At 38.4% G+C, this 14,417-nt stretch overlaps 1 protein-coding gene across 4 annotated transcripts in view; it reads left to right on the top strand.

Moving 5' to 3' along the window:
• Window positions 1-14,417, top strand: part of LOC103973841 (E3 ubiquitin-protein ligase CHIP) — a 44,046-nt gene that overhangs the window by 17,582 nt on the left and 12,047 nt on the right. For all 4 annotated transcript variants that reach the window (XR_010492842.1, XM_065135033.1, XM_065135032.1 and 1 more), the window contains exons 4-7: window positions 5,934-6,005; window positions 9,130-9,263; window positions 9,375-9,528; window positions 9,613-9,723. Coding sequence is in view for 3 of the 4 variants with exons in the window: in XM_065135033.1 (XP_064991105.1) it covers window positions 5,934-6,005; window positions 9,130-9,263; window positions 9,375-9,528; window positions 9,613-9,723 (471 nt within the window). In the remaining variant the exon portion in view is untranslated. The remainder of the gene's footprint in view (window positions 1-5,933; window positions 6,006-9,129; window positions 9,264-9,374; window positions 9,529-9,612; window positions 9,724-14,417) is intronic.

Raw genomic sequence — 14,417 nt, 5'->3', positions numbered from 1 at the left:
AAAAAAAGCCTGTATCGGGCGGTAACGGTCGAAATTTCGACCGTTACCACCCGGTACCATTCGGTAACGGTCGATTTCGACCGTTACCGCCCGATACCACTCGGTAACGGTCGATTTCGACCGTTACCGCCCGATACCACTCGGTAACGGTCGAAATCGACTGTTACCACATTGTAGCAGTGCTACAGTGCTCCAACGGTCAAATTGACCGTTGGAGCCATTTCTCCTCCTATTTAAACTAATCTTCTCTCCCCTATTTCATTATACACTCTTAAACTCTCTCTCAAACATTTCTTTTCTCTCATAAACTCTATAAAACAACGATTTGTGAATTCAATCGAGGTAAATTTGGGAAGATTAAGAGGAAGAACTTTCTAATCAAGAGGTATGAGTCAAACTGCTCGAGGAACTACCGATACCCAACGGTCACACTCGTCCGCCCAACGTGCAAAGGCAAAGGGGAAGGCAATAGCATCAGTTGCATCGTTGGAAAGAATCGAGTCGGGCGACGAGACACCTTCACAATCACATTCTCTTTCTCGTTCGGTCCAGAGACATGACAGCAACACGGATAGCAGTGCCTCAACAGATGATGGCGGTGATACCGGGCAGTCGTTGGTCTCGTCTGCACAACTTGAGGGTGGTGAATGGACTGAGGAGCAATATTTTACACATGCCACTCAAGATTCAGATCATGAAACTCGACAAGGTACTGGTTAAGTTTATGCGCGGAAGGGAAAGGAGAAGGGGAAGGCAGTGGATGAATATGAACAAATGCGACAGAGCATACATGATATAGACACAGAAAGAGACTCATCGTATTCACAGCCATCGTATTATGAAGAATCATATGGGCAACAACAGTATGGTGATAGTTGGTCATCCTTCTCTGAGCAACAACATGATACAGAACAACACCAATATATGCCTCAAGAGCTGCCTCGGACAAATATGATTTATGACGATCAATCTACGATCAGTATCACATTGATGCATCAATGGCATACGGTGTATCAATACACTATGTCATGGGATCAATTTCATGATTGGGTCCAACAAAAGTATCATATTGATATGTATCGGATCGAGGACCCCGATCCACCACCCGTGGAGGCCCGTCGTTCGTTTTGGTGGTAGAATTAACAATCAGGTATATCTAGATATATGATTATTTAATTCATTTGAATTTTAGAGTTTATATTGTAACAAAATAGTCTAACAATTCAACTGATTTTTCTATAGATATTTTAATCTATAACGAGCTGAAATACGAACCTCGAACAAGACTACCTCAAAGCCCGAAAAAGATATGTGATGCTATTTTTACCAAATTTACATTGATTTTGCTAAACTTATACTATTACTATATTTATTTGTAACTTGAAAACTCTATCCTAACTTTTTTTTTAATTTTCAGGTATTTTCGGAGGGATAAATCGGTGAAATCAGGTGTACCGAGCGGTACACCTCGGTATACCGTTCGGTACGCCGTACCGTACCGTACCGAGCCAGCGTCGAAACGCCGGTACGGTACGGTTCGGCGAACCTTGAGTTCATTACACCTTCATATGAATCAATTCGAACGTTGACCAATTATATTCACATTCACTTGATACTATCATCTATGAAAGCACATATGCTGCAACCTTTGTTAGATTGGGCACAGACCCTCTAAATTATAGCCACCACTTAGAGGTAGGAAAATATAATTATTACTATAACAAATCATTAATGATCATTTGAATTTATAATCGACACAATATAACTATATTATTAGAGAATAATCCGACACCTTGGCACTTTTTGGTAGGAGCCTATATATAACATTATGTAGTGTCTGCAACATATCTAAATAAGTGACAAGGCTATAATACTAGGATTTAGGTAATAGATTGCATGACAAACGACTTATTTTGGTCAATATAACATGTTATTAATATAGATTATCTAAATTCTAATTGAAGTCGACATTTAACATACTTGCATTGTAAATATCTTGGTCCATATGGGTCCTACACATACTGATCAGTATTCCACTCATTGTTTAATGCTTTTGTAACCTCCTCTTCTGTCGAAATCAATATATATATATATATGTCAAGTAAACCAAATCAACTTTGTGGTGGATGCCTTAAAGTAGCTCAACTACTTTTAGGTTACCTATGGTTACCTCTCCAAATCGTGGCTCTAACCATGAGTATAATCTTAGAGACTGAATCCTACTTCTCCAGTTTCTCCCCTTTCGATGAATTCGAATAACGAGAATCAACTTATTCTTGTGATGTAAATGTTGCCTTTAATCCATGTCTCTTTTGTTGAATGGACTTCAAAATGATAAAGTTCATTGCAAGTCAAGTGATGCGGATCCTTCTATTTGTGTACTTTTACAGAGGAGTGTATCTAGTGATGGTTGTAGATAAACTTCTTGATCGATTGTGCCTTGCCACTTGTTTATTGTAGCTCACCAGTATCCTTGATAATGAGGTCTATGTAGTATGTTGCATTTTGAGCAAAAGAAAAAAAAAATCCTTTCAGATCTATCAATTGCAAATCCAACTTCTTGAAATTTACTCCATTGTTGTTAATAATTTGCACAACATATTGTGAGTCAATCTCCTCTACCATAGTGTCCTTTTGGTTCTTTATGTAGTTCGCATCTTGACTTTTATTTGATGCATTAACGGACATGTGAAAGATGGCCCTTGTGTTTCAATATATTAAGAAGTCAACGATGCTCATTTTATCTAATCTTTTAGTTTTACAACTCATATACGCCATGTATCTCCTTCGATGTAGGAGGTTAATTGCCTATGCCAGCCTTTTGAATTGAACTTGGCTATAAGCATTGGAACCTAGATGTAGCATTGGAACTTGGATATAAGCATTAGAATAATGTGAAAGTTAAACCAGTTGGTAATGACTTTGCCAATATGCCACTTTTTTCCTTTGTATATGCATCAATAATCCTTGTTTGTTTTTTTAGTGGATAAGCCTACTGATCAATATCGACAATATTAGGTGTTCCTCCTAGCAAAGCCTCCCATGAAACCTTGTAAGCCATCCTATCTCATGCTATTGATTCTACTCAATTGAGGAGTTGGGGTAGTTGGCAACCTCACACTCCTATCCAGTCTTTGTGGTCTAGTGCTACTGTCATTGCCATGCTTCTATTGTGAGTTGCTTGATCGATGTCTCATAGTCACAAAATATATATGCTAATGCTTCGATGAGCTAGGGATGCCAATTGCAAGGTCTGGGTCGATATCATTACCATGACCTTCATATTTATCATAAACTAGTTCTTGCAGAGCAAACCTATATTGCTCCATAGTTCTTCAAATTTTCTTCTTGTAGCCTTTTTCTGCGTAGCATCTGCCAATGATGGTGGTTGTCCAAACCCCGAGTATGCTCTCAAGCCTAATCACTTGATTGTTGGTTTGGGATCATTTTTTTACAAAGAATTGTACTATGATTAAGCCTAGATGATCCTGCATTGGCTCTAATAGTAAGAAAATAACACTAATTGATTTTATTAAACTTTAGTCATATTAAATACATGAAAGATCCTTAATCAACCTATCAATTCTTAATCAAACCAAGGTATGCAATTTCATACCATACCATGAGTTTTGACGTTCGCTCGGTACGATACGAAACTATATACCGAGCCGTATACCGTTCGGTATATATATATATATATATATATATATATATATATATATATATATATATATATATATATATATTTCAGTGATGTCACCTCTCTCTTCTCCCAAGCTCGACGACGTCGCCTCGTATATATATATATATATATATATATATATATATATATATATATATATATAAATTAATAAATATGTATTTATATATAAAATATTATATATATTTATATATATATATATATTTATAAAAGGGGACGTCGCATCGCTTTGGCGACATCCCCTTTTATAAAATATTTATAAATAAATAAATATATATATATATATATATATATATATATATATATATATATATATATATTTATTTATTTATTTATTTATTTCGTTCCGTCCGGTAACGGACGGTCCGTGTATCGGTAAGCTGACGGACCGGACATACCGCCCGTATCGGGCGGTATTATTCGAAATTGCATACCTTGAATCAAACAACTAATAACAAGCTTAATTAAGCTAAAACCTCTAATTGGATAAGGTACACTAATTGGCTCTAATTGCACTTTAATCATATTAAATACAAGAGTTGGTTAATCATATTTCATCATTTGAGTTGGTTAGTGTATTGTTGCACAAGTGATAACTGATAAGTCTCAAGTATAATTTCACATGTGAGTATCATGTACACCATTTGATGTAATAGAAATTCCTTCTGTTCTTTTTTAAAAAATATCAAATACAAGAAAAGATTCTTAAACAACTAAATTTATAATGAAACAAATAATAAGAAACTGTGATTAAGCCTAGCTAATGGCCCCTAGTTGGGTCTAAGTATGAAAAATGACACTAATTGCCTCTAATTACAATTTAATCATATTAAATATGAGGAAAATCGTTAATCAACAAATAAATTTATAATGAAACACTAATGACAAGCCATGATAGGCTTAATTACTCTTAATTTGGACCAAAAGTAAGATAATGGACCTAATGGTGTCTAATCTTAAGACAAAGGCACTAGCTATTAAGCCTAATTACCTCCAATTTGGGCCTAAAAGTAAGACAATAGACTTACTTGAGCCTAAAAATAAGAGAGACACACTAGTCACCCTTAACAAGCTGTGATTAGACATAATTATCCCCAATTTCGACCTAAAAGTTAGATAATGGCCCTAATTATGCCTAAACTTAAAAGAAAGATACCAATCGTCATTAACAAGCTGTGATTAGGCAAAATTAACCCTAATTTGAGCCTAAAAATAAGATAGCAGACCTATTTGATCCTAATCTTAAGAGAAATACACTAATCACCTTTACCTATTGCCATTTGTAGAATGATAAGCATCTAATTATGTTAAATGATAACTAAAACATAGAAAGAGTATAATACCTTCAATTGAAGACTCCTGATTTGATCTGATCGAACCGATATGGTCTAAATCCGACCATTAATGATCAATATAAGTCGGTAATGAGCGAATTTCAATTGTATCAAGTGGATTGGGTGATATGTACTGGTCCTTAGGCAGAATCCAGCCATTAATGATCAAATGGAGCGGTCCACGTACCGCCGACTGAAATGTACCATCAGTTTTGTACCATTTTGGGTGGTACGACAGTCCTTGATATGATGTTAGTGCTGCTATTGAGACTTTTACAGCCTTCCATAGCACCTTTTCCTACCATTGTCTATGTACACCAAATAGTAACAGAGACAAACCATCAAAGTGCTCCTATAGTGTCAGAATTAAGGTTTATACAAACCAACTGATACTTACAAGTCCGACCAAGTACCAGTATCAAGCATATAATCTATACTGGTACATTTATCTTTTTATATTTTTAATTAATTTTTCAATGATACATTATAGATCAGTGTAATATCCAATACCAGTCCAATGGTTTACCAAAACCCAAATCAAACTTGTATTTAAAACCTTGATCATAACAATCATTGTGTTGGAATTCAAGCCTTGTTATATAGAGCTTTTATCCTTTCAATCAATTAGAATACAAGGATATTCATCTATAACTAAGTTGTTGGTTGGTTTTCGCAATTTGTTCTTTTATCCTATCTTTGAATGTTTGCTATGGCCATAATTTAGTTACTCTGGTGGTTGAGAACTTAAGTTGAATTCCTTGATTGAGTTTCAGGCACACTATATGTTGGTTGGTTTTCGCAATTTGTTCTTTTATCCTATCTTTGAATGTTTGCTATGGCCATAATTTAGTTACTCTGGTGGTTGAGAACTTAAGTTGAATTCCTTGATTGAGTTTCAGGCACACTATATGTTGGGGCTTGCGTTGTTGGAGTGGCAAGATTTTGCTGGGGGAATCAAGGAATTGGAGAAGGTATGTTTTTGACTTGTTGGTATGATCTCTGTTCTTTATTTCCTCTTTAGGTATGATCTCTGTTCATGGCCTTTACATGAACATTAAGTCTTAAATTGTCATACATTTCACTAAAGGTTATTGTGAATACTGCAGGCACTCAGGTTATCATGACAATTAAGGTTTTTCCAACATATTTATGGCACATGAAGCTTCTATTTCTATGAGAATCCTGCCCAGCATTGAAGTTCACATCCAAAGGACCACAGTGCATAATTCAACACATAACAGTACACATCAGTCACATATTTAGGAATAGATGAAAACAAAACAAATATGCTTTGACCATGCTATAAACAGAACAAGGACAGGAAAATTATATAATTAATCTTCATGCCTTTTTTAACACTTGAGTTTTGGATGGATTACCTCTTCAATCAGCAAGAACAGATTCATTTATTTTAACACAAGTTTGCAAGCAATGAAATAAGAATAACTTTGTGAACAATGAACAATATATCATTTTAAAGCAACAATAATAGAAATATGAGTCAATACTACTACTTCTTCAAGCTTTTTAAATTTCCATGCACAAACCACATACACAACGACAAAGATGTGTAAAAGCATATTCAGGTATAACAGTTGAGTCAGGGATAACTAGTAAATCTAGTGCCATAAAACAAACAACGAAAATCTAGAAAAATTCACCTTCTGCCAATTGATTGTATCAAAATTTTTATAAAATTTTTCAATTGCTTTTTCCAAGTGTCTGTCCAGCTCTGATTTGCCTTCAGAGTACTTATTTTTCTTTTGCCTTTTTTCTCGTATGTCTTTAGATAATCTAGGCTTGGAGATCATCTACTTCATCCATGTCTGGCACACTGTTGTTATATATCCTGGATCTTCTTGTTTGATCCTTCAATAGAAGTTCCTAGAGCAGATGCTTAGTATTCAGATAAAACAAAATATACTTGACTTTAGCATGAAACACACAATTTTCTATCACAAAGAGACGTTTAAACGGGTAACACAGCACATGCAGATTCCCAGTCCTCAGTGGGAAAACCTCTCATCCTTTCTGTCCACATCTCAGATCTGTGTTGTATCATGTTCTTCTGACCTGACAAATGATCTTTGAAACTTTACAACACTCTCTAGCATCATGTGTGTAAAGTATCACCTAATTTCAATATCCATGCATACATGGCTTTTGCTATTATAAATCCTCAATCTTTCAAATCCTCCTTAACAGTTGAGCTGTATGTCTGCAGAATGCTTTGGTGAAGATCCTCACTCTTTGGCATACTTTCTTATCATTGCTTAAAAGTCTTTAAAATTGAATACCAAGGCCACTAGAGTTCACTTTGTCAACTGTGATTGTAAGAACCCTATCAATTTCCCAGTACCAAGGCCATTTGGTTTCCCAATAATTTCTCCTGAATGCCTATATGGGAATGTAATTAAATGGTCTTTTATGTAATTTTTAACTTTTATAAATTAAGTTAGCCATGAGGCACATATAACTAAGGTTTTTCCTTGAAGTCTATATAAGACAAAATCTTTGGGCTGATTTTGTCAAACGTGTCTTCAGCCCTTTTCACTAGCATAGGTGTTAAAACATTTCTGAATAACAGTGAGATGGAATATAGAATTGAGGTTGTATGCCATTGTAAAATTTACAAAATCTGTTATGCTCCAACTCCCAAAAGGGAATTCATTAACCAAAAATTTCCATATCTTGATCAGATTACCATGCAAGTTTACTGCTATTATTAGCTTCACTCTTCCATAATTAATTGATGTTGAAAAACTAGTGTTCTTTGTTTACATTAGTCAGTGGGTACTTTGGGCATTTATTTAGATGGTTTCATGCAGAAGTAGTTCCACTTATATGGATGGTTTCATGCAGAACTAGTTCCACCTATAGTCAGGCACATTAGACAAGTAACCTTCATAAGGCATCTTGGTGGGGTGCTTCCATGCCCTAGAGGTCATTTTAGCTGCCTTACTTTTTTCTTGCTATTATTTCTAGCCTATGCTAATCATTTTGGTGACTTTTAGCAGGAGTTCCAGATTATGGAATTCCAGTATGAGGATTGTCTGTAGTGGTTTTAGGTGGAACAAACACTTTGAGGGCCTGCAACAGTGATGCTTGGTTGATTGGGAGAGAGATCAAGGAGGTGGGTTTCTGGTCAATGGGAGATGAACGATCTAGCTTTGGAAAGTGGGAAATTGAGAGAGAGAGAGAGAGAGAGTATAATGGTGGCGAAGAGTTGGGTTTACAACTTGAGGAGAGTGAGAGATAAGAGGAGCTCGACATCACATAGCACGTGCAACTTATGTACTAGGTAAGGTTCAAGTGTACGTGTATCGGACAAATTGAAAAAAATAACTTGATATGTTTCTGTAAAACACTTGAAAAATAATGTATAATATATTTAAACATATATGGATCTGTTATTCCATTGCATTCAGTACCTTTTGGTTTTGTAAATAGACTGAGACCGAACTGAATTGAATAATTTTTTTCGTTTAACTTCCAAATACAAAAAAAGAACTTCACTAAACCAAACTGCACAAATTGTCTTTTTTTTGGCTAATCTCGGTTTACAGCAGATGTATAACATATTCGGATATCATTTTTAAAGTAGGATTTTTGCAGGGTAGACCTTATTGATCTATTTTATATTTGCACCTTAAATTTTGGAAAGTGATTTCGATGTAGTACTTCTATCTGAGACACTTTTGTATCAAGTAAAGAACACTTTAGGACATGCACATGACTTACTTTTCTTTGTTATTCATTGTTAGGCAGATTATTCATTGTTCAAGCCTTCAAGGTGATATCTTGAACAAGTAATCTTGTGGTTGGTCACTTTTTGAATGGTAAAAAATTGTTCTCTTCGAAGTTGATAGAGGACCATAAGTTGGAATAAGGGCAAATGGGAAAAAGAAGCTTCGATGCATTTAGCCAGCTCAAGTCTGAATTTAAAATACATGCTAGACTTTCCCTCTCTTTTGGTGTTCTTTTTAAATACTCTTCGAGCATCTAGCCTATCTTTGATTTTGTCAGCACTTTTAGTTTCATGCTGTAAATACTTTTAGTTACTAGAATTTTAACAGTAGGAACTTATTGATGTAGGCACTGGAACTTGGAAGGGGTGCAAATCCTGCGAGCTACATGGTCGAGGAGATCTGGCAGATTCTTGCCAAAGCAAAGTACATGGAATGGGAGGATTCGTCTAGCAAGCGGGCATCAAGACTACAGAAATTGAAGTAGGTCACATCTTATCTGCAAGTTGTTGACCGATGCATTTCTTGATATCCTCACTATGACGTTTTGAGTCATCTATGCCTAATCTTTTTTCTACTATTTGCTTGTTTCAGGGAAGCATGTGAAAGAGCTCTTATACATTATTATGCAATTGAGGATTCTCAAGTGGAAAATATCTCTGAAGAAATTGCAAATGGACACTTGCAACAGTTGGGACATCTTGAAGAGGTATTTAACAAAGCTGCACAGGCTGACCAACCTACAGAGGTGAGACTTCAAATTAACTTTTCTAGACAGCATCTTTTGTCATTTTATAAAACTGGTAACTGTAACTTGATAGTGATGTTTCAGGTGCCTGATTTCCTATGCTGTAAAATTACACTTGATATATTCCGGGATCCTGTGATCACTCCAAGTGGCATTACCTACGAGAGGGCTGTGCTTCTTGATCATCTTCAGAAGGTAGTGTATCTCATTCTTTACTAATTGTGCCAATATTTCTTGGGGGTATTGACACAATAAACTACTTTTTTTCTAGTTTTGAAAAAATGAGTCACTTTTTCTCTTGAAGAATTGTTTCTTTAAATGGACTAAACCTTTTATCTCATGAAGTCAAAAATATTCAAATTGGAAAGTGGAGGATGTGTGAAAATACAAGTGATGGCTCCTGCCTTCCATTTTCTCTGCTAGTTGCCTATCATTAGCACAATTACCATCACCACCATGATGTGCCCCTTGTTAGAAGACAAATTCCTCTTTCTTTCTCTAGTCACCACTTTTACTAGGAGGAAAAATTTGTTTCTCAAGGTTAGATCCATCTCCCTCATCGGCCATCACCTTTTACATCTCAGCTTGTTGGGAAAAAAAGAGGAAACGAGGGAGAAAAATTCTCAAGATCTTGTTTTTAAATTCTTACATACTTTGTTCTTTTGGTTTAGGAACTAGTGGACTACATATTTGTAGCACATATAGGAGCGCTATGTAGTATGGAGAGAGACTGGTACTTGTCAAATACATCTTGAAATATGTGGGATTCTTTGAAATATATTAAGACATATGTATCACCTATACTGATAAGAAAGCTTATGACTTCTAACTTATTATATCTGACATATGTATGACACCTATATAATATGTGCAATACGATTCTATAGTTGACTTTTGGTTAAGTTACATATATTATGATTTTTGTTGATTGTCTATTATACATTAGTATACTATTGCAATACATGGAATGTTGGTAACATTAACTGCCAAGTCCATACTATGTTGTGTTCTATATTTCAAAGAATTGTTCATATCGAAGGTGTTCGATGTAATATCCATGCTTTTCCATATTGTTCATGCCTTCGGCAGCATATAAGGGGCTCGCAATAGGCTTGATGTCACGAAAAAAATTATAAACGTGGTGTTCGATGTAATGCTTATGTATATCCGTGTTGTTTGGTTTGTTCATGTTTTGCACAACATGTAGAGGGACGGTTGAAGGCTTAACAACTCCATTTTAGTTGGGTTTGGTGGCCGTTTTCGGCTTGTAAATAAAGGATGTGTCATTTGGACACTTGTGGGAGATTTTGATCTGTAGTAGACCATTTTGGACCCTTTGTTGTGCGACCGTTCGGAGCTTGTGAAGTCTGTTTGTAATTTGCATTGACTATGAAGTGTTTACTCAAATGATTGTTTGTGGATCCCGAGTGAGACGCTTTCTCTAACTCGTTTTTTCTTTTGTAGGTCTTAAGGGACCATAGGAGGTTTAGGGGAGGTTTACCTTTACGGATGGACACACAAGGGTGCCGTACAACTTAGGCAAAACCAGCTAAGTGCGTGACATATGGTATCAGAGTGGGACAAGCACTCATAGAAACACTTGACATGCAAACGTGGGGGACTTAGCGGGGCTGCGTTGAGGGCAGCCATCATACGCAACAATTTGGGAGAAAATAAGCATGGAGATGTGGGGAAAAAGTGTTGCTAAGAGGAGCGGGCATCTAAGATTGTCATTTAGAGGAATGACCAACCCTTCGCGCAAGAGGCACCACGAGGTCAAGCAAGCTTGGAAGAATGCGTAGTGCACAATGGTTGGGATGGTTGAGTTCGAGCTACGGCTTGACGTTGGCAATCATACTTGATGGTGCTCAAGGCAAGTGGGGCGTTTGGTAAAGGATAAGACCATGTAGGGTGGAATGGGTTGTTCAACGACCGAAAGAGTTGTGCAAAGCTCACATAGGTAAGGGGAATTGCTAACTTGAAGAATTCGGTACTCATGCAAGGGCTTGTATGTGGACGATGGAATGTTCGTGGCCATCCCAAGGCAATCTAAATAATACGCCATAGAGCATTAAAACTTTCTCTTTGGCATGAAAATGATACGTCCGTAGGAGGTTGAAGTGTGCAGCGAGTTCAGCATATTGCTAGACCTTGAGGGGTGCAGCGGGGGCTGTATTGACGTGGAGTCGCAATCTAGCAAGTGCGTTTGTGGAGGTAGAACAATGCAAAGTTGGTTCAGCAGAGCGGAATAGTCCAATGGGATGGTGGTCTCCGAAACTTCCAAAGGGAAGGATGCGAAGAGAGAAGTTGTTCCAACGGGACAGATACCTTGGAGGGATTAGTCCTGGTTCTCCAATGGGAGAATCATGTGCAACAGACCGCACATGTTGAGGAGTACCTCAAAACAATAGCTTCACAAAACTCAACGGACCGAGGGAGCGACGAGGAGTCATCGTATGATCTCGCTTGAGATAATGCATTGGGGATGCATTGCGATATCAAGTGAGGGAGCGACCCAAGGCAACACAAATTAAGGCACACTTGGAACTGATATGGAGATCGGACACAACGAAGGGCTGACCTGTGGAATGGTGGGCGCGTGGGCCACCATCAATTCAATGCAAATCGAGGAGCGGAGCAACTTGGGTGTAACTTGGTGAAGGACCTAAGCCGCATGAAGGGAGTTGGTATAGAAGATGGAACATGGAGCGGAGACACGAAGCTTTCCTTCGACAGAGGTCCGGTACATAAACTCTTGCAGAGGCAAGAGTGGGATTATGTCGTTCCATGGGTCCCTCATTCTGATGAAGCAGACTCATCCTGGATGGTGCCAAAGTCGAAGGGAGCTTCGAGGCAAATGCACCTTATCTCGGAGAAGTATTTGATAGAGGAACTAAGGCGACTCAACCTGCGGGGGCGAAGTTGAGTTCATAAGGCCTTGGTACGGGGCAAGAGGATGCAGAGGCGGGTACTCTTGAAGAATATGCCACAGTGCTGCCATTCAAGTTGCCATGAAGGAAGCGGTGCGCAGCGGAGATTGTGCTGGTGGGGGCAAAGGCCCAGGATCTAGACAATGGTGCAGTAATTTCAATGAAGTCGATGGACTTCGGGAGCCACTAGGCGATGGACTGTCATAAAGCTGTGCTTTGTTTGAGTGTGATCCGAGAGCGGGTGGACGAAAGTCGATTACCAGTGGAGTGAACATAATCGAAGGTGGAAGAGGCCCTGTGATGTGTTGGCAGAGGCCACACATGGAAGGATCGCAATCCGAGTTTATCCCATAATGATCAAAATGCAATGAAGATGTCATCAGGAGGCGACATTGTGTAGTGGATCGTGGTGGAATAGTTTGTAGCAATGCGATACACACGAAACTAGTCCCGCGAGGGACTAGATCATACGGAGGTATGATCGAGAGCTATTGGGAGCTCCACTTCGGTGAACACGACGACAAGAAAGGCTATGGATTCAAGGAGTGAATGCCATGGTATCGAAGAGGCAAGTCTTCCATGCGTGCATCGAATTTTGCATTAGATAAAAGCCTTGATCATCAGCATATGGGGGCTGTGTACCATCGAGGGAGGTGGACTTGGAATGAAGGTGGACTCAGAGGAGTGCCACAGTGCCATAGAGGCAGATCTACCGATTGCGAAGAAAGGTACGTAGATGCGAGGCGACGAATAGTAGGGTCGTGGGCATGACAGTGCCATAGTACTGTAGAGACGGGACTTCTATGAAGTCATCAATCCCTTGTTCTCACGAGGGGAGAGCGCTTGGTTGTGAAAGGGGTCGAGGAGGTGGAGAATGCAGAGGCAAACTCCAAGTACCGAAATAAGGTTGAAAGGCGGAGGCTATGAAACTTTGTAAGACCGGTGTTAACGAGCTTCTCATCAAGATAGCCGAAAGTGAAGGACTTCGGGTCGATGTAAGAGTGCATGACCAAGGAACGAAATAAGCAGTATGCGGTGTTGTACCTTTGTGACTCAAAGGAGTAGGCGGCAAAGATGATGGAGAAGACGGTACAATCCTAAAGGCGACCAAAACTACTAGAGACTTGTTCCAAGTTGAGGTGAAAACTTCCTGCATTCCAAAAGTTCGATGGCATTGAGAAGGTGAATCACAGTAGTTAACTCAACGCAAGGAGTACAAACACTTCGAGTGCTTCAGAAGTGTGAGCAAAGAGCAGGCGAAGGCTAGTAACCAGCTCGATGCATGAAATACAACCCTTGAGGAGGCAGGTGAAGTTGAGTAACCATTGCCTTCTCAACTCTTAAGAGAATGGGTGAAACCGAGTGTCACAATTCTCTTATATATCTAGTAGAGGAGCTCTACATAGGTTCATAAACCTTTTTAAGAAATCTAATGGAAGACAATAATTGTCAAATCCTCACCAATGGTGATCGATGCTATTGAAAGTAGATTGTCCGCTTCATTTCCTAACAGAATACCAATCGAAAGCGAAAGTGATGCGAACCTACTTGAAAGTGACAACTACGTGAAAGAAGAGTCGATGGGCAAATTTTGTGGAGGAAGGACCCAAAAACTTCAAAAGTTTGTGAGGCGATACTCGTTAAAGCTCCAACAGACATCCACCCAGTTCAAGCGGTATGAGGCATTTGAGAGATTAGCACATATTAAGAATTGTCTTTTCCTTTATCCGAAGGATCCGCAGGAACCAACAGTAATCAACACAACTCAGCCAACCCCACACTAGAGTTAGAGTCATTGGTGAGTTGAAGCAGCATGACATATTAAACGTTTGACTACTCAACAACAGTAGTGGAGAGCAATTGGGAGCCAAGAGACACATTGCAGTTGGAGCAGTAGATTGAAGACTCTGTAAAGGCGACGAGCTGCAACGTCGGCAAAGGCTTTGACGAGGACGTCGA

This window comes from Musa acuminata, chromosome BXJ3-1 (genome assembly GCF_036884655.1).
Source record: "Musa acuminata AAA Group cultivar baxijiao chromosome BXJ3-1, Cavendish_Baxijiao_AAA, whole genome shotgun sequence".
NCBI classification, from domain to species: domain Eukaryota; kingdom Viridiplantae; phylum Streptophyta; class Magnoliopsida; order Zingiberales; family Musaceae; genus Musa; species Musa acuminata.
This window is presented reverse-complemented; position numbering and strand designations above follow the sequence as displayed.